The following is a 21,835-nucleotide window of genomic DNA, read 5'->3' as shown; positions in this document are numbered from 1 at the left end:
TCCGCCCCACGCACCGACGCTGCGCAAGGTCCTGGAAGGGAGAGAGAGCGACGCTGACGTCACCAGGACGCGACGCAAGGTCCTCGTCTGGAGCAGCACCAGCGGAGCCGCGGCCTACAGAAGAGGATCGTCGGAAGGTAGGCCACACTTAACTAGGGGGGAGGAAGATGACGGACACGGAGGGACCCTCTACCACCAGCGTGGCCACTGCCGCAGTAATGCCATTTACAATGCCTTACATCCCCGGAGCGGCCTGGCTGCCCCTATACTCAGGGGAGACGCATACCCTAAGCGACTTTAAAGAGAGACTTTACAGCCTATTTAAGGTATACCCCCTGACGGAGGGCCAGAAAGTGAGCATATTGATAGGCCAGCTAACCGGCGCAGTCAAGCGTGAAGTAAAGTCCTGGTCAGTCCAGGACAAGGAGACCGTAAAGGAGATCTTGGCCCGTCTGAAGGACACTTTTGATACCCGCACCTCAGCCGAGATCAAAGTGAGATTTTATGGGTGCAAGCAGCGGGCCCAAGACAGTATAAGAGACTATGCTTTGAGTTTGCAAGAGGCCCTGGGAGCCATTAAACAGGCAGACCCTGACAGTGTGCGGAATGCAAATGAACTGTTAACTGAGCAATTCATTGAGCGTCTGCTGTCCAACGCCCACTGAACCCAGTTGCGTGCAATGGCCTTGCAGAACCCTGGTTTATACTTTGCAAAGTTCAAGGACAGGGCCATCCGGGTGCTCCGAGAACCGGCACCGGGTAGCGCTGTAACCCACCGGCGCCCTGCTATTACCTATCATCAAGAGGCGGCGCCCTTGTCTGCAGAGCCTGTAGGAGCTGGTGCGCAGGCTTTGGACAACAACCCGGCTACAGACCTGCACCATCAGGTCCAAGAGCTAACTAAAAGTGAAGCCGCGCTAACCCGAACTGTGCAGTCTTTACAGGTCTCTCCTCCAGGAAGGATCAAGCTGGCCACCAGTCCGGAGGATGTCCCGTGGCACCAACAGAGGAGGATTCCATCGTCCAGAGGAAGACCCAGCAACAGATACAACGAGGACGGACAACCCATCTGCCGCCGCTGCAATCAACCTGGACATATGGCAAGGTACTGTCATTTAAACGGGCACAACCTGGGGCAGAGGGCCAGCCCCCAGGCATAAGATCATCAGGCCCATCGAACTGGCGTGATAAACACGTAGGGGGACATCCGGTCTTGCCTGTGGTACTGGATGGCATTCCTATGAGTGCCCTACTAGACACTGGGTCACAGGTGACTACCATCCCGTACGTGCTCTTTAAGCGGTACTGGAATGACTCGGACATAACCCGCTACCCAGATGACGACCTGAGTATCATCGCCGGCAATGGTCAGCCCGTGCCGCAGGTGGGGTTCAAAGAGGTGACCATTAAGTTCGGTAAGGTCGAACTGGCGGCACAAGAACTGATTATTGTGGACATTGACCGCCATGAGAGTCACCCTAGAATAACCTTGGGAACTAACGTGATTGAAAATTGTCTTGCAGAGGTGATTCTCATTTTACAGCAGGTTGCCAACAACGCCAGTTCCAGCCAGCAGCGTGTCCTCCAAAAAGAAATCCGGGCACTGATGAAACGGCAACAGGTGGAATTATCTGGTGGTGAGATTGGTAGCGTGAGAATGTGTGACCCGTTCCCTATTGCCATGCCCCCGAAAAGTGAGATGATGATATGGTCCCGGGCAGCTATTGGTCTAAGAGGTATAGACTACCAAGCAATGGTAGAGCCCGTCTACTCAGACAGTAGGCCCACCATTTTGACAGCACGGGGAGTGGTCGATGTACGCCATGGGATGGTACCTGTCCGCATCGGGGAGAGAGAAGTACACCTGCCCGAGTATGTCACGCTAGCCAAATTGTTCACCATAAACCAAAATTCTGTATAGGCCGTAGAACCCTTGCCTCCATCTCAACCAGAGGAAGGTAACGGCTCTAAGAAACAAATGGAGGACTGGTGTCAGCAACTGCATTTGGGTACTGACTCCACTCCCTCACACCAAAAACAGGGAGTCTACCGGGTGGTTCAGGAGTATGAAAGAGTCTTTAGTAAACACCCGCTAGACTTCGGGCGAGTAAAGGGGGTAGAGCATCACATCCCCACAGGAGACCATCCACCCATAAAGGAAAGATACCAACCTGTACCCCCTGCACACTATCAGCATGCAAAGGGGATGTTGCGGGACATGAAGGAGGCTGGGGTAATCAGGGACAGCTGTAGTCCCTGGGCAGCTCCACTAGTTCTAGTGAAAAAGAAGGACAACACAATGAGAATGTGTGTAGACTACAGAAAGGTCAACCGTATCACACACAAAGATGCGTACCCGTTACCTAGAATAGAAGAATCTTTAGCTGCATTAAAATCTGCTAACTTCTTCTCCACTTTGGATCTTACTAGCGGGTACTGGCAGGTTCCTGTAGCAGAGGCAGACAAGGAGAAGACTGCATTCACCACCCCGATGGGTGTCAGCGAATTCAACTGTATGCCGTTCGGGCTCTGCAACGCACCAGGAACCTTCCAGCGGTTGATGGAATGCTGTCTGGGACACCGGAATTTTGAGACGGTCCTGTTATACCTGGACGATGTCATCGTTTATTCCAAAACCTAAGAGGACCATTTGAAACACCTGGCAGAAGTGTTTGACGCCCTGGCAAGCTACGGCCTAAAGGTGAAACCCTCCAAGTGTCACCTGCTGAAACCAAAGATGCAGTACCTGGGACACGTGGTGAGTGCTGACAGAGTGGCTCCCGACCCCGATAAGATCACCGTGATTAAAGACTGGCCAAGACCCTCCAGCATAAAGGAAGTGCGGCAGTTTCTCGGGTTGGTAGGCTACTACCGAAGATTCATTCCCGGTTTCACCAAAATGGCAGCTCCTATGCAGGACCTCCTGATAGGTCAATCCAGGAAGGCCAAAAACCAGAAGCCGCCCTTCAGGTGGGAAAAGCTGGAAGAAGAGTCCTTCCGCCAGCTGAAGATGGCCCTCACGGGGGATGAAATCCTGGGGTACCCTGACTACAGCCAGCCCTTTATCCTCCACACGGACGTGAGCAACATCGGGCTAGGAGCCGTACTGTCCCACATCCAGCAGGGGAAAGAACGGATAATCGCTTATGCCAGGCGAAAACTACGGTCCACAGAGAGACACCCTGAGAATTATAGCTCATTCAAGCTAGAGTTCCTGGCAGTGGTGTGGGCAGTGACCGAACGTTTCAAGCATTACCTTGCCTCTTCCAAGTTCACCGTGTGCACGGATAACAACCCGTTGACACACCTGGACACTGCAAGACTTGGTGCCCTGGAGCAGAGATGGATGGCCCGCCTGTCCAACTATGAATTCACCATCAAATACCGGGCGGGACGCTCAAATGTACGTAAATGCTGAAAAAGTTTATGTTTTTGTTGCCTGTTCATTGATTATGTTTCTCTAGTTACCCTGCAGGTTTATTTGGACTGACAGGTTATGGACACTGAGTAACCGGAACTACATTGTAGATAGTTGCACCTTGGTGCCTCTTGCGAAGATGGCCGCGGAAGAGAAAAATCTGTCTGGCGTGGCCTCCTTGTGGCCCAAAGTAGCTAGCCTCAGCCTTGCAGCCACGCTCAGGGCCAACGTTTGGGGTTTGCTTTGGACAGGTCCCCTACTCTGTTCCAAGACTTCACCTTGTTGGGTGACATGGACACCCGGTTATGGACACGCCGTGACCTCTAAAGACTAAAACTTCTAGTACATATGTTATGCTACTGTTATACCCTGTATTTGTGTTTTCTTAAAAATGTGTTTAGTCACGGAGTACTAAAATTTACTAGGGGGGAATGTGGCACCCCAGGGGTCTGGTTACCACAGTAATAGAAATATTACGTCTGAGAGCAGGTGGGAGGTTTCCTGGTCAGGAGCCCTTAAGCATGCAACACCTCCTGTCCCAGGCTAGATAGGGGAGGAACCTGCCCTATATAAACTGGATCTTGGGCGGGGTTAGTTAGACAGAGCCTGGAGTGAAGTTCCAGACACAGAGTGAGAAACAGCTAGGAGCTCTGTAGGAGCAGGAGCTGAGTGCCAGGGACTGGAAGCAGACATTGCTCGTCCTGGATGAAGAGACTACGACCGGACAACGGAGTCCGAGGCTGTGGGAACCTCTAAGTCCAGCAGCAGAAACCAGCCGGTAGGGGATTCCAGGTCCTCTGGCCATAGAAGCCCGGAGGCTCAGTCACAAGGAAGGGACCAGCACCGACATCGAGGAGCGGAAGCTATCCGAAGGCCCCAAGTCACCAGCCATACGGGTGTGCACCACACGGTATACTCAGGGACGTGGGCTACTTCCACTCGCTTACAGCAAGGTAGCCAGGAAGAGTGCAGATAGACTGGGAGGCCTACAACTCCACCTGGCCAGGGGAACTCCTGCATGCTCCCAGACTGACCAGGCCCCTTATGCTAGCCAGTACTCCCGGGAGGGTCTGCCTTAATAGCATCAGTAAAGACCCTGAACTGCACAGCAAAGACTCTGAGTCGTTCCTGCTTTCTCACCGCATACAGCACTACTAGTACTGGGACGCCCACGCACCATCACTCCCATCATCCACATTCCCTGCCCTGAGGCCATACTCTTCCCGTGGGGAGTTATCCCATCTTTAGCTGCGCACACCACACCAGCCTCAGCGGACTGCCTCGCAGCGGCGGTACACCCTGACCGCAATCCACGGGTGGCGTAGTCGGACATTAAACCACAAAAACCCTATAAAGACTGCCACTGGTTTGACCACCCTGAGCCACGGGACCGGGTCGCCGCCACGGAGACTACAACCCCCAGAGACCCGGCTCCGGGTAACCTACACGCTTGCACACACGGCGCGTCACATATGTAAAACCATAAAACATTTTTGGAAAAAAGTGCAAATTGATAAAATTATTTAGTGGAAAAAGATTTTTATGTCTGAAAAAATACTGACTATTCTGAACAAAAAAATACTCAATTACAAATGTAACAACAGTGGGGGGAGGTGAATTGGTCTGGAATAGTTTACCTAAGAAATTGACAGTACATTTTGTAGGGAGGACACAGTTTACTTTCACACATTGGTCAGGGCCATTAAGTTGGTCAGGTATTGTTCAATTTCACACACTGGTCAGGCAATCTTTAGTTTTACACATTGGTGGGCCATTGCATTGCTCAGGCAATTGTTTAATTTAACACATCACTAATTGAATTAAACTGTACTAATCCTAACTGCCATTCCCAGGAGAGGACACCAAGACATTTTTGGTTTAAACTTGAGAGAATCACCAAAATAAATGGATTTCACATCCTGCTGTACCTTTTTTTTCACACAAAAAACACAGCAAAAACTGATGGCAAAGTTTTTTGCTTTCTATGGGTGAAAAGACGCTGCAAAAACGCTGAAAGAAATGACATGCTGCAGTTTTCAAAAGTGCAGCAGTTTTCCAATTCAGTCAGGAAAAAAAATGTGTGCATGAAATTTCTGAAATCTCATAGCATTTGCTGGTACTGTAAAATGCAGCTTTTAATATGCATAAAAAAACAGCAAAAAAACACAACAAAAACGCAATGTGCTTAAACAGTTTTCACATCTTCCTATCAAGTGACAGCACTATGATATGTCACCATCACTTTTTGATCAGTACGGGTCCAACCTCTGGGACCCCCACTGACCTTGATATAAAAAGGGTGGCGCTGGCTGCCATTCTCTGCACAGGCAAGTTTCCAGGAGGTCCACTATGCAGAAAAAACTTAGTAGGGGCCTGATTTAGGAGCATAGCCCTTTATTCTAAAGATCAGTGGAAGTTTCGGAGGTTTCATCTCAACCGATCTTGAAGGGAATCAGTCATCAGATTTATGCATTGTGAGAATAACATAAAGTAGGATCAGAGACCCTGATTCCAGTGTTGGGTCACTTACAGGGCTGTAATTTTGATAACATCTCTACTTTATCTACTGCAGCTCTACTAGTCTACTAGTCTTCTCAATGCTGAGCTTGGTCTAACTCCGTTTGGACCATTGATTTGAAAGCTCTCTGCCCACACTGTGCATAGGTTGAAAACTGCTAATCAGTAGTGGGTGGCGGAGACTATACAGCATTGCTAAGGGGACTAGAAGAGCTACAGCAGATAAACCATTTTTTATCAAAACTACAGTCCATTAAATGCCACAGTGCTGGAATCAAGGGGATATCTGTCCCTACATAATGCTGCTCTCAGGTGAGATAATAGTAGGGTGGGCAGTCTATCAATCAATATTGGCATTAGCAGCAGATAGAAGTTGTGTTAAAATATAACTTATAATCGGATATAGTTAAAAGTGGGGTTTCAAAACAACATATAGACAAACATTATACAATAAATAACCCATGAGTCCTCATAGGTGTAGCCCGTATGAGATAGCAAAAAACCTAGTGACAGTTTCTTTTTAAAGTGATGGCGTATCTAAGCTATCATTCTATAAATGGGATTAAGTCTTTAAATAGTACCTCTTCATTTTTTGTCATGGGAGGGAGCCAGCTATGTATATCATGTGAATCATTGTCATGCCTATAGTGCAAGCATTGCCACTACACCCATAGAAACAGGCATAGAACTCACAGGCATTTGATGTTGCACTTTACTTTATTATCAAAAAAAAGTCTGTGGCACCTAATGTATAGAGCCAATGGCCCACAACAGATTATTCGCCAGCACATTCTTTTGTGTCCTGATTCAGAATATCTGTGTGAACAAGGTCCGAAAGAACCAAAATGTTTCAAGTATTTTATTTCCCCTTTGACTATTTCATACAAATTGGTGGATATTGACTTTACTAATAAACTAAACTAATGCTATATCAAGTGCCGTGGTTTACTGTGAGCGAGTTGTGGAAAAGATTCTCTGCCATTAAGCACTAGAATTCATACTCCAGGATAACAACCATAAAGATTAATATCAGGAGTGGAATAATAGTTGTAATATAGTCCTTCTCTTTACATCCCATGATCAATGTTGATCACACCATATCATAGAATCATAGAATGTTAGAGTTGGAAGGGACCTCCAGGGTCATCTGGTCCAGCCCCCTGCTCCATGCAGGATTCACTAAACCATCTCAGACAGATGTCTGTCCAGCCTCTGTGTGAAGACTTCCATTGAAGGAGACCTCACCACCTCTCGTGGCCGCCTGTTCCACTCATTGATCACCCTAACTGTCAAAAAGATTTTCTAATATCTAATATAATAATGTCTAATATCTACTATTCTAATATAATGGCATACACATTGGGGGAGAGGGTGGGGCTTTTTTTGCATTACTGGGACTCCCTGTGATGCAATTTGTGTTTATACCATATGCAGTGGGGAAAAAAAGTATTTAGTCAGCCACCAATTGTGCAAGTTCTCCCACTTAAAAAGATGAGAGAGACCTGTAATTGACATCATAGGTAGACCTCAAGTATGAGAGACAAAATGAGAAAACAAATCCTGAAAATCACATTGTCTAATTTGGAAATAATTTTTTTTTTAAATTTTGGTGGAAAATAAGTATTTGGTCACTTACAAAAGTTCATCTCAATACTTTGTTATATATCCTTTGTTGGCAATGACAGAGGTCAAACGTTTTCTGTAATTCTTCACAAGGTTGACCCACACTGTTGCTGGTATGTTGGCCCATTCCTCCATGCAGATCTCCTCTAGCTCAGTGGTGTTTTGGGGCTGTCGCTGGGCAACAAGGACTTTCAACTTCCTCCAAAAGTTTTCTATAGGGTTTAGATCTGGAGACTGGCTAGGCCACTCCAGGAACTTGAAATGCTTCTTACGAAGCCACTCCTTCGTTGCCCTGGCAGTGTGCTTGGGATCATTGTCATGCTGATAGACCCAGCCACGTTTGATCTTCAATGCCCTTGCTGATGGAAGGAGGTTTGCACTCAAAATCTCACAATACATGGCTCCATTCATTCTTTCATGTACATGGATCAGTCATCCTAGTCCCTTGGCAGAGAAACAGCCCCAAAGCATGATGTTGCCACCTCCATGCTTCACAGTAGGTATGGTGTCCTTTGGATGCAACTCAGCATTCTTTCTCCTCCAAACACGACGAGTTGTGTTTCTACCAAACAGTTCTACTTTGGTTTCATCTGGCCATATGACATTCTCCCAATACTCTTCTGGATCATCCAAATGCTCTCTAGCAAACTTCAGACATGTAATGGCTTAAGCAGGGGGACACGTCTGGCACTGCAGGATCTGAGTCCCTGGCGGCGTAGTGTGTTACTGATAGCTTGTGTAACGTTGGTCCAGGCTCTCTGCAGGTCATTCACTAGGTCCCCCCATGTGGTTCTGGGATGTTTGCTCACCGTTCTTAAGATCAATTTGACCCCACTGGGTGAGTTCTCATGTGGAGCCCCAGATCGAGGGAGATTTTAAGTGGTCTTGAATGTCTTCCATTTTCTAATTATTGCTCCCACAGTTGATTTCTTCACACCAAGCTGCTTGCCTATTATAGATTCAGTCTTCCCAGCCTGGTGCAGGGTTACAATTTTGTTCTGGTGTCCATCGACAGCTCTTTGGTCTTCACCATAGTGGAGCTCGGAGTGTGACTGTTTGAGGTTGCGGACAAGTGTCTTTTATATTTATAACAAGTTGAAACAGGTGCCAGAACTACAGGTAATGAGTGGAGGACAGAGGAGCCTCTTAAAGAAGAAGTTACAGATCTGTGAGAGCCAGATATCTTGCATGTTTGAGGGTGACCAAATACTTATTTTCCGCCAATATTTGAAAAAAAATTTCTTTCCAAATCAGACAATGTGATTTCCAGGATTTGTTTTCTCAATTTGTCTCTCATAGTTGAGGTCTACCTATGATGTCAATTACAGGCCTCTCTCATCTTTTTAAGTGGGAGAACTTGCACAATTGGTGGCTGATTAAATACTTTTTTTCTCCACTGTAGAGGTGTCATAGAGGCACTGTGCATACTAGATTTGGCAGCTCTTAATAGGGCTTACATAGACAGGCTTAACGCTAACCACTCCATCTACCAGAATCCATCAGTTGCCCTGGCCTTCACTCTTTCCTGAACAGGGATCTGGAGTTAGAGGACCTTGGGTTGGGGTCACAGAGTAGCGGCTGTTATGCACACGCCCGGACTGACTGACGTGTGCGTGTTTAGTGATCCCACTGGACCATGAACCGGAGAGTGCCTGGAGGGGCGTAACTAAGTATCTACCCGATCCGACCAAGGTCGCACGACGGCCAACGACGCCTGTGCACCAGGGAGGAGCCGAGCAGAGGGACCAGGTGCCACTCCAGGTCAGACCCTGGACACGGCTGTTGACCCACACCAGAGAATACAGGAACAGGCAGGTTAGGCTGGCACACTGACTGGTGGGTATAGGCAGGCACGGCTGGTATGCAGACAGGCGGGCACTGGTAAGCACGACTGGTATGCTGGCAGGGGGTACTGGCAAGCACGGCTGGAGTGCCGACAGGGAGGCACTAGCAGGATGGAGCACAGACTGGATAAGGTCCAGTACAGACTGGGACTCAGGAACAGAACCACAGATGCGGTAGACAAGCAGAGCAGAGCGAGACCGCCGGAGCGGTGAACAAGAGCAGAGCAGGGCTAGGCCGCCGAAGCGGTGAGCAAGAGCAGAGCAGGGCGAGACCACCGGAGTGGTGAGCAAGAGCAGAGCGAGACCGCCGGAGCGGTGAGCAAAGGCAGGGCAGAGCGAGACCGCTTGGAGTGGTGAGCAAAGGCAGAGCAGAGCGAGACCGCCTGGAGCGGTGAGCAAAGGCAGAGCAGAGTGAGGCCGTCTGGAGCGGTGAGCAAAGGCAGGGCAGAGCGAGGCCGCCTGGAGCGGTGAGCAAAGCAGAGCAGGCAGGAACTGCCAGAGCGGTGAGCAAGACAGAGCGGGAAGAATCCGCCGGAGCGGTGAGCAAAGGCATAGCAGAGGGGACAGGGCTCTGTTCACACGAAACAGACTGGGAGGGAAAGGCAGAAGCAGATACACACAAGATACTTGCAATGAAGTAGCGAGTGGACTCTAAACTCACAAACGGAAGTACAGCGACAACAAGTAGGAGTTAGGTGCAGGTTCAGACTCTGCAGAAAAAGGGAAGGTACGGACATAGAAAAAGACAGGTAACAGGCTAGGAGAGTGTTCAGACAGGAACTGAGTGTTCAGACAGGAACTGACACTGCAGCGAGATACAGGAGCGAGTCTGGGTATGCGGCCCCCAGAAAAGGCAGAACGAACAGGCTAGGAGCGTGTTCAGACTGGCCTGGAAATACAGCCTCCAGGAAGGCGGACAGACAGGCAAGGAAACACAGATAACAGATCTAGGTATGCGGCCCCTAGAAGGCGGGACGAACAGGCTAGGAGCGTGTTCAGACTGGCCTGTAAATACAGCCTCCAGGAAGGCGGACAGACAGGCAAGGAAACACAGATAACAGATCTAGGTATGCGGCCCCTAGAAGGCAGGACGAACACGCTAGGAGCGTGTTCAGACTGGCCTGGAAATACAGTCTCCAGGAAGGCGGACAGACAGGCAAGAAAACACAGATAACAGATCTAGGTATGCGGCCCCTAGAAGGCGGGACGAACAGGCTAGGTTACAGTTCAGACAGGAATTGCTACTGAAAGAGATACAGGAGCCAGTCTGGGAATACAGTCCCCAGAGTGGCGGAAACAGACAAGAACAAAACAGGAGCTGGCACATTCAGAGTCAAGGAGCACACTGAGTGATAGAGTTGCTCAGGCATTAGCTTCCAGGTGAAACTGGTTTAAATATCCAGTGACAGACAGCAATAGGCTGAGGTCGCATTAGGGGTGTGCCCACAGCAGCTACAAGAAACAGGAAGTAACCCGGCCGCCGCCCTAAGCAGTCAGAACAGAGACAAACAAACAGCATGAATAGAAGCTAGGCTAGCAGACTGGACTGAAGATCAAGTTTGCGATCTTGCATAGTGAGAGATGGTGCACTATGCAAGCCCGCCACCAGGTATGTTATAGCGGCTAGCCGCTGGAACTGTTTGGCAGGGGATGGTCAGGAAGCTGTGTCAATACCAGAAGGTCCAAATCAGGAAAAGAAACGTTTGGTAAAAGAGTGGTTAAGACCAAAGTAATCATATAAGAAGGGCAGAGGCTGAAAGTTACATATGAACTAAGTCGTCAAGCTGAGCCTATTACTGTCTCAGGAGGCAGGGATTCAGGAACAGTAAGCAGCCACTCCCTAGTCTAACAGTAGGAAGTAATACGACTAAGCAGCTACCTTGGTGTTCACTGGAGCCTCTAGTGGTGAGGTCAGGCTTGTGCGGCAGATAGCTGCCACTCAAAGGCGATGTCCGTTAGTAGCCACTGACCCCAAAGGGCAGAGACGTTACTTCAGATTCTCAATAGGGCAGGACGGCCACTTGGGACAAGTTCAGACTGTGCAGACAGGACGGACATTGGAACAAGTTCAGGCTATGCTGACAGGACGGCCACAGAGACAGGTTCCGGCTATTCCGACAGAACGGCCACAGGGACAGGTTCAGGCTATGCCAACAGGACGGCCACAGGGACAGGTTCATAGTTGAGAACTGGGTATTCAGCTCCCAGAGTGGCAGACAGGTACCGCCGATGCGGTTTCAGGATATGAACACCACCGAAGCAGTCACAGGATCAAGGGCAAACTAGACTGGACTAAGGGACTGAGGATATGGGATGACTTTAACAGACTAGGAACGGGGGACCTGGCAACATACAGTTGCACACATTAACCACCTAACATAACTATAGTGGTTGCTCAGTCACCTCCCTATTACGGAGGGTGGCTTTTATAGAAGATGTCTCCCAGCTATTGGCTGGAAGATACCTTACAGGTCATCACATTAAGTAAATGCCTCCCATCTGTTAGCTGGGGGCATTTAACATGTGCGCGCTGCCTCTTTAAGAACAAGGGAGCGTACGCGCGTGCTAGGCACGCCGCTGAAAACTACAGCATGCACACAGGAGGAGAGGAGGAAGCAGGAGCATGCCGGGGGACTGGACCGAGGGCTGGAGCTGTGAGAAAGCCCACGTCCCTGCATGGAGGGAGAATGGGACACCATGCAAAGGCGCTGGCAATGGCGCTACACTGACCAGAGCCAGAATTTAATTTCTTAGCTTCCTGTCCTTACAGTACCAAAAGGCCCAGCGAATACACAGGACAATTGTGTAGTCACCCCATACCGCCCACAATGAAAGTGCGTCCTGCGACAGAAGTGGAGACAGAGAAGGCAGGCATTGACAAAGATGTAAAAAGTTATATGTAGTGAACCCCAAAATAGTTAAGGGGAAAAATGGCTCCTGGAAAGCAACAATAAAAAGAAAATCCGATAACCATTACATCTGCATGCAGCAAAACCAAATCCACTGTCTCAGTTCTCTGTGTTCTCTGTTAGGAAGGATGCTTGCATTAGGTGACCCTGGTCAGATTAGTCTGATAAACTACAAAAATAAATTAAATATTTTTGTTCTGTATAATTCATCTCTATGAGGAGACCACACACATGCACTAGTCAGTAGGAGTTATATAACCGTGAGAATTGGACAGTAATGTGCACCCATGGGCTCTGCAGAAGGAACATCTAGTAATAACATTTATTGCGGCTGGATTTATGGCCCAGGAAGCTGCGGCTCTTATTCAGGTCACATTTGAAGCATTAAATATTTCTTCTTAAAAATACAGGAAGCCATTAGCGACAATTATAATCCATAACCTCATGCCAGCTCTCTCTTCTGGCGCATTATTGTCTTAATTATGAGGCAGTATAAACTCAATGTGAGGTAACATTAAAATAAGGCACGCTGCTTCACAAATCATTTCTTTACTTTATGCATTTTGTTTCCATATTATCATTACTGTATCCAGCTAGTTACAAGAAAATAACTTTGAATACAACTTTTCATGTATTCACCTGTCCTAAAAAGACCTTTAGGGCATATAAAGAGCATAAAGGGATTTCTTATAGAAAAAGCCTGAATTCATTTAAATCCCTACTATGTCTATGCTTAAGAGTCCAGTGGGCGGTCCTAGTTGGTGATCGGCAGCTACCTCTATGCGCCATCATATAGGGAAGACTGTTATTTACAGATTGGATCCTCCCATTGGACTCCTAAGCATAAAAAGAGATGGGATTTAAATTAATTTGGACCTTTCATTTTTGCAGAGACCACAGCCCACTGGACTTAAGGGGAGATTACTAAATCTCCCATTGAGAAAGTAAAGCACCAGCACACGAAGCGCGCGTTGGCGTTTTTATGGGGACCGCTCCCCCACCTGGTTCCATCCGTTTCTCCCAGCACTTACCTTGGTAAGAGAAATTTGAGGTGTCTTTATTGGAACTAGCGATTAGTCTTTAAAAATACATATTGACTCTAATACTTTGTTTGGCCCATGTATTTCAACATGTAAACTATGTACATGTGTTTTGCAAATCGTATACTCCTTTTTCTCCTTGTTTGTTCAAGTTACATTCAGGCCCTGATTCATCAAAGCAATTACGCCAGGATTCTGAATTCTTTAGAAAAGTTGCAAAATTGTTGTGCAATGCAGAATCGGGCAAAACTTGTGCAACTTTTGGCGTTTTTACATAGCTGGGGCGGTACAGGACCATGGCATCACAGCTTGTCTAATTCATGATGATGTGGCATTTCTTACTCCAGAAATATTATTCCAGTCCAAGATTTGTTTCAAGGCGCATGACTCTTCTGATTCATTTAGTGCGCCTCTTAATGAATCAAGCGCCTTTGACCCCAGCACACCCCCTCATCAAGACCGACGTGAACATTGCCAGTCTTGATTAATCGGGGTCTATATCTTTTCCCAAAAAAATATATACTGTATCATTCAGCTCAGCTACTTCTGCTCTAGTATTTTCTTCTGCAAATTGGACACCAAGGCCCTAATTCATCAAGACTGATGTCTTATATGCCAGTCTTAAAGAAAAGTCCGCTATAGTAAGATGCGCCAAATTTATTAAAAGGCGCCTATTTATTAACTAACCTATCACCTGATTGAAACCAGGTATAATACTCTGTATAGAGAAAATATACTTTAAATGAAAACTGTCACCATGAAAATGCAGTCCAATCTGCAGGCACCATATTATCAAGCAGGGGGAGCTGAGTCCAATAATGTATAGTTTTATGAGAAAAGATTCAGTATAACCAGTGATTTATTCAGATAAATCTCTGCTCTTTTTGGGATTTTTGGTCCAGTGGGCGGTCCTCTCAGCGACTGACAGCTTTATTTGCATACAGAGATGGCTCTCAGTCACTGAGAGGACCGCCCACTGGACCAAAAATCCCAGAAAGAGCAAAGGTTTAACTGAATAAATCACTGGTTATACTGAATCTTGTCTCACAAATCTATATATTAATCTGCTCAGCTCCCTTTGCTCTATAGCATGATGCCTGACGATTGCAATACATTTTTATGGTGACAGCTACCCTGTAAAGATTCAGCCGGGAGCCATTGACATCTTCTGAAGCATTAAAAAAAAAAATTCAGCCGGGAACCATAGCGAGAGATGAGACTAGTCTGGCCCTGCCCAGCTTCTCCCAGCGCTGCCCCGGGTGATTGACAGGTCTCTCACTATGGAGTGCTGAGAAGAGCCAGCCAGGGACTGGTCTCCAGCTATGATCCCTGGCTGGATCTTTAAAGTATACTTTCTTAAAAACTGCTGGAGTGTTTCAAATAAAACTGCAAATTTTCAGCCATTATCTAATTCATGCTTTGCATAATTTTGGCAGCATGAATCTTGTGGCAGCTTACTTATAATGAATTTTGCTCATTTTTCAGTTGCTTTGCACCGCCCGCTAAGAAATTACTTTAGTAAGTCACTGGAGTAAATTTCTGGCATAATTTCCACCTTTTTTGAAGGTATGATTGTTATGTTCTGCTACCAGAGCTAAGGAAAGAGAGGAGATCTGTCCCTACGTTAGAACTCAGCTGAATCCCTACGATGTAACAGGGAACCTGATCCTGCGATCAGACCTGCTAAAGTCCTAAGCTAGTCTGTACGGAGACCTATAGATGTGGGGAAGGAATCCCTACAAGTACTAAGGACTGGGAGGAATATGGGACACCTCCTAACAGAAATAGTAGCAGACAGACGAACAAACAAAATATATAGAACATAGAGGTCCGTAGACCAAGCAAACTAACAGAGTTAGATACAGAGCACAGGCTAGCTAGAAAGTAGTTATACAATGAAGTTCAGCAAAGCCAGAAGGGCGGAGCAGGATTAAATAGGCCAACAAGGTCATGTGACCAGCAAAGGAAAAAAAACCTAAGAGCAAGGTTCTAACAATGATAAATTTGTTGACTGTGCTTGGCCATGCCCACCACTTAGCTAAGCGCTGCCCAATTTTCAAAATGTTGTCGGAGCAAGCCGGGACTGGAGCAGAAGTTCCAAGTTTTTTTGGCCAAAAAAATTGTGACATTTCAAGGTGTCTTTATGCCAAAATACTTTCAAAAACTGCTTGATGAATCCGGCCCAAGTGTATTGGGAAAGGTTCCCTTTAAAATAGTTCACTTTTAGTTTGCATATGAGATTAGAAAATTCTGCTATTCCCAAATATATATAATGTTATTATTGGAATTTCTCCCTTTACAAGTAGGAGTGTTCTCATAATACTGTAACTGTGAGACTGAGGAATTTCAAATTATCCATGGCTGTCCTAATATTCTGAGAACTACATTAGTCCTAGGTGTGGCCAGAAAGTCCTATGGGCCACAGCCGCAGTGGTTTAGCTAAAATGTTACCATTCAAGCCCAGATATCATACAGAAAAACTTTGCAAATAGTTTTCTATGCTTATTTCTTTATGGCTGTATTATTTCTTAGAGCTGCATTTCCAATTCTACTGCTTGGTATTCCCTGCCAAAGGTTACCACTAACAGCTTAGCTGAGCCCACACAATGTAATACAATCTGATATGTTGGGTTCTTATAGATTTAACTTTTCAGTCTACTGGATGTATTATGTAAGGGTTATTAGTCCCAAGATGAAAATCAAAAGAGAAGGCTTCGAGAAGACACTGAAATACTACAAATTTGGCAAAAAGGACACATTTTGGCACGTGCCACATTCATATAAAACAATAGGATACCTTAGTTAAACTTCTGAATACTTTTAGGTAGAAAAAAGTATCCAAAAGTATCCAAAAAGCTGTTTGCAAAGAACATAAGCGGATTAAAAAATCACATGATACTGTATGTTCTGCTGCACATGGGATCTCGGGGGGCTTGCTTACCACATGTCAGCTGGATCTTTTCTAGGGAATGAAATGCTCGGCCTTGCACTTTCCGTGGATGCATGCAGACTGTGTCTTCACTCATACGAACAGCATTTTCTTCTGCCCATGTTAAAATCCACTTGATATTACAATCACAGATGAGCGACTCAGAGTTAAAAAAGCTGCACAAAGTAAATGGATAAAGTGGTTCAGATATGGATACTTACAGTATATAATCAAAATCTAAATAAATATACACTTGTCGAAGAATTGTCATATACAGCCTACATCCCTCACACTCTATTTATCACAAAAATCATACATTGCTCACACACCACATCTCATACACATCACATGCCATAGACAGCCGTATCCCTTGTATACATCACATCTAATACTCACCACATCATACATAGTGTGCATCACTCAAACACCACATCATACACAGCATACATCACTTACATACCACATCATACACAGCATACATTACTTACATACCACATCATACACAGCATACATCACTTACATACAACATCATACACGGCATACATCACTCATACATCTTACATCACTCATACATCTTACATCACTCATACATCTTACATCACGCATACATCTTACATCACGCATACACAGCACAACTAATACACACTACATATTGTACATTTCTCTAATACCGCATCTCATACATACCATACGTCACTCATTCGCTCATACACTACATCTTATACGCAGCATACATACTGTACATCACTCACATACCTCATTATACAAAGCATACATCGCGCATATGACGCGCCCCCTGGGCCAGTGTTGTTGGGGATACCCGGAGCCGGATCAGATGGGGGTTGTAGTCTCCGAGTGGCTGTGACCCGGTCCGTGCCCAGGGTGTCAAGCTCAGTGTGTGGCAGTCCTTATGATGTTACTAGATGTTCTTTTGTGTCGACTACGCCACCCGTTGATTTGCGGTCAAAAGGCCGCCGCTGCAGCAGGGTCCACTGAGGCTGGTGATGTGTGTGCAGCTTAGGTAGTATAACCCCCAACGGGAGGGGTATAGCCTCAGGGGGTCAGTTGCAGAGGATGGGGGTTGTGATGGTGCAGCGAGGATGGAAATGAGACTCAGAGTCGGGCTGTGCAGTTCAGGTTTTTTTTTACTTACTGCAGTTGTTCTGGTCACTCCGGCCTTGAGTGACCACCCGAGCCGTGCTGCGTCCACCAGGTCCTGGACTCGGCCAACCCCCAGGTGATTCTGGAGCGTGGTCCTGAGCTCCCTTTCTGTCCTGTCCTCTTCTCTGGCCTTCCCCACCAGGGATCCACCTATGTCCGGCTCCCTCGGGCCTCTTGGTGGTAAACCCTTGTCTCTGGGTTCCCTGACCCTATTCCTGGTCTGCCTTCCGGGTGGATTTAGTGGGTGATCGTGGCAGATCGATCCTGCCCACGACCTCCGGTTCCTGGCTAAGGTGTGCTGTAGCCTCTGCCAGCTTGGGATCCGGTACCCTGTTGCCAACTCTTCACCCTCTGGTCTAATTTGGGCTCTTGGAGTTCCTTCTTTCTCCCCCTCTGGGTCTTTCTTTCTCCTCTCTCTCTCTCTTGGCCTTGGAGCTGCTCTTCTCCTCTGCTCTGCTTCTCTGACTCAACTCTGACAGACTGACCTCACTCTGCAAAAGACCCTGTCCTAAGATGGTGCCCACCTTATATACTCCCTCTATGTGTGAGCTCAGGTGACCAGCACCCAATGAGCTCCTAGCACTACCCAGACTGCTCCCCCTATCTGCCCCTACACTACTGGGATGTTCCACCCCCCCTCCCACTCCAGCCAGGAACAGACACTGTCGTACCTGCACATTTCTCTAGTGGGAGTACCGTCGGTCTGTTCCTCGGAAATGGGATGTGTGTAGTGCATGCAGCCTACTGAGCTCAGTTCCACACTCCATCCTTACCCGGGAGTGGAATATCACACCTCTGGGTTGAGGTGCAATACCCCTGTAGCAGCCGAATCCTCAGGGTGCTACACATACATGCCAGACACAGCACTCAACCCTCACACACCATATCTCATACATAGAATATATCACTCAATTCTCACTATATCTCTTACACAGCACACACCACATCACATACACAATGCATATCACTCACTCAACATATCCAATTTAAAACATTTTACTCATTAGTCATACATAGCCCATTTCATACACAGCACACATCACTAACACAATATGACATACAGTGGTGGCCAAAAGTATTGGCACCCCTGCAATTCTGTCAGATAATACTCAGTTTCTTCCTGAAAATGATTGCAATCACAAATTCTTTGGTATTAGTATCTTCATTTAATTTGCTTGCAAGGAAAAAGCACAAAAGAGAATGAAGAAAAAATCAAATCATTGATCATTTCACACAAAACTCCAAAAATGGGCCAGACAAAAGTATTGGCACCCTCAGCCTAATACTTGGTTGCACAACCTTTAGCCCAAATAACTGCGAACAACCGCTTCCGGTAACCATCAATGAGTTTCTTACAATGCTCTGCTGGAATTGTAGACCATTCTTCTTTGGCAAACTGCTCCAGGTCCCTGATATTTGAAGGGTGTCTTCTCCAAACTGCCATTTTGAGATCTCTCCACAGGTGTTCTATGGGATTCAGGTCTGGACTCATTGCTGGCCACCTTTGAAGTCTCCAGTGCTTTCTCTCAAACCATTTTACACTGTGTTCCAAATTATTATGCAAATAATATTTTCTCAGATTTTCCCAAATTACCTATATGAATTGCAGTCATTGTAATTTTCCAGTCAAATAACTATTAGAGTACAATTGAAAGGTTTTTGTACAAACTGCCTATGATAACGGTATATTTTTTAAAAAATAAAAAACTCAAACTGCACTCAAAATGCATGTTCCAAATTATTATGCACAGCAGAGTTTTCAACCTTTTCATTTTAATAAAGAACAAAAAAATGGTCATTTTTGAAATTATAAGCATTAGCAGGTTATTACAAACTGAAATCAAACAGTTTTCAACTCAAAACTTTATTCTAGGCGATGTTACATTTGCACATAGGACCCCTTGTTCGAAAGGAGCTTCTGAACTCTCTCGTCCATTGAATTTTTCAGGTTTTGGATGGTTTCTGCTTCAACTGTTTTGCATGAGGACAGAATACCCTCCCAGAGCTGTTGCTTACACGTGAAGTGCCTCCCGCCATCATAGACACTCCTTTTGATGATGCTCCAGAGGTTCTCAATGGGGTTGAGGTCAGGGGAGCATGGGTGCCACACCATAAGTTTGTCCCCTTTTATGCCCATAGCAGCCAGAGATGCCGATGTGTTATGTGCAGCATGAGACAGGGCATTATCATGCATGAAAATGATCTTGCTGCGGAATGCACGGTTCTTCTTCTTGAACCATGGAAGGAAGTGCTGTTTGAGAAACTCAACATACATTATGGAGTTCATCTTTACCCCTTCAGGGATCCTAAAAGGGCCGACAATCTCTCTCCCCATGATTCCAGCCCAAAACATTACTCCACCTCCTCCTTGTTAGCGCCGTAGCCATGTTTGCATGGGGTGTCCATCAACCAGCCATCCTCCACTCCATCCATCTGGACCATCGAGATCATTTCATGCATGATAATGCCCCGTCTCATGCTGCACATAACACATCTGCATCTCTGGCTGCTATGGGCATAAAAGGGGACAAACTTATGGTGTGGCACCCATGCTCCCCTGACCTCAACCCCAGTGAGAACTTCTGGAGCATCATCAAAAGGAGTGTCTATGATGGCGGGAGGCAGTTCACATCTAAGCATTAGCTCTGGGAGGGTATTCTGTCCTCATGCAAAACAATTAAAGCAGAAACCATCCAAAACCTGACAAATTCAATGAACGAGAGAGTTCAGAAGCTCCTTTCGAACAAGGGGTCCTATGTGCAAATGTAACATCACCTAGAATAAAGTTTTGAGTTGAAAACTGTTTGATTTCAGTTTGTAATAACCTGCTAATGCTTATAATTTCAAAAATGACCATTTTTTTGTTCTTTATTAAAATGAAAAGGTTGAAAACTCTGCTGTGCATAATAATTTGGAACATGCATTTTGAGTGCAGTTTGAGTTTTTTTTTTAAATATACTGTTATCATAGGCAGTTTGTACAAAAACCTTTCAAATTGTACTCTAATAGTTATTTGATTGGAAAATTACAATGACTGCAAATCATATAGGTAATTTGGGAAAATCTGAGAAAATATTATTTGCATAATAATTTGGAACACAGTGTATAGTGCTTTTGGAAGTGTGTTTTGGGCCATTGTCCTGCTGGAAGACCCATGACCTCTGAGGGAGACCCAGCTTTCTCATACTGGGCCCTACATTATGCTGCAAAATTTGTTGGTAGTCTTCAGACTTCATAATGCCATGCACACGGTCAAGCAGTCCAGTGCCAGAGGCAGCAAAGCAACCCCAAAACATCAGGGAACCTCCGCCATGTTTGACTGTAGGGACCGTGTTCTTTTCTTTGAATGCCTCTTTTTTTTTCCTGTACACTCTATGTTGATGCTTTTTCCCGAAAAGCTCTACTTTTGTCTCATCTGACCAGAGAACAATCTTCCAAAACGTTTTAGGCTTTCTCAGGTAAGTTTTGGCAAACTCCAGCCTGGCTTTTTTATGTCTCGGGGTAAGAAGTGGGGTCTTCCTGAGTATCCAACCATACAGTCCCTTTTCATTCAGACGCCGACGGAGAGTATGGGTTGACACTGATGTATCCTCGGACTGCAGGGCAGCTTGAACTTGTTTGGATGTTAGTCGAGCTTCTTTATCCACCATCCGCACAATCTTGCGTTGAAATCTCTCGTCAATTTTTCTTTTCCGTCCACATCTAGGGAGGATAGCCACAGTGCCATGGGCTTTAAACTTCTTGATGACACTGCGCACGGAAGACACAGGAACATTCAGGTCTTTGGAGATGGACTTGTAGCCTTGAGATTGCTCATGCTTCCTCACAATTTTGTTTTTCAAGTCCTCAGACAGTTCTTTGGTCTTCTTTCTTTTCTCCATGCTCAATGTGGTACACACAAGGACACAGGACAGAGGTTGATTCAACTTTAATCCATGTAAACTGGCTGCAAGTGTGATTTAGTTATTGCCAACACCTGTTAGCTGCCACAGGTAAGTTACATGTGCTGTTAATTACACGAATTAGAGAAGCATCACATGATTTTTCAAACAGTGCCAATACTTTTGTCCATCCCCTTTTTTAGGTTTGGTGTGGAATTGTATCCAATTTGGCTTTAGGACAATTCTTTTTGTGTTTTTTCATTGAAGATAACTTAAATGAAGATAATAATACCAAAAAATTTGTGATTGCAATCATTTTCAGGAAGAAACTGAGTATTATCTGACAGAATTGCAGGGGTGCCAATACTTTTGGCCACCACTGTACATACCTTGGCATACACAGAACATATAACTAAAATACCACATCTTATACACAGCATAGATCACTAATGCAAAGTGACACGCCCCCTAGCACCGTGGGGTACTCGCCACCGGGTCGGTCGGTTCCTTGGG

General features: G+C 46.1%; 1 protein-coding gene across 1 annotated transcript in view; it reads right to left on the bottom strand.

Moving 5' to 3' along the window:
• Positions 1-21,835, bottom strand: part of ADGRA1 (adhesion G protein-coupled receptor A1) — a 1,149,356-nt gene that overhangs the window by 849,843 nt on the left and 277,678 nt on the right. Inside the window, exon 6 of the mRNA XM_073685204.1 lies at positions 16,293-16,456. Within this exon, the coding sequence (XP_073541305.1) occupies positions 16,293-16,456 (164 nt within the window). The remainder of the gene's footprint in view (positions 1-16,292; positions 16,457-21,835) is intronic.

The sequence above is a fragment of the Phyllobates terribilis genome, unplaced genomic scaffold, assembly GCF_046119375.1.
Source record: "Phyllobates terribilis strain yellow unplaced genomic scaffold, ASM4611937v1 Scaffold_5__5_contigs__length_657084704, whole genome shotgun sequence".
NCBI classification, from domain to species: domain Eukaryota; kingdom Metazoa; phylum Chordata; class Amphibia; order Anura; family Dendrobatidae; genus Phyllobates; species Phyllobates terribilis.
This window is presented reverse-complemented; position numbering and strand designations above follow the sequence as displayed.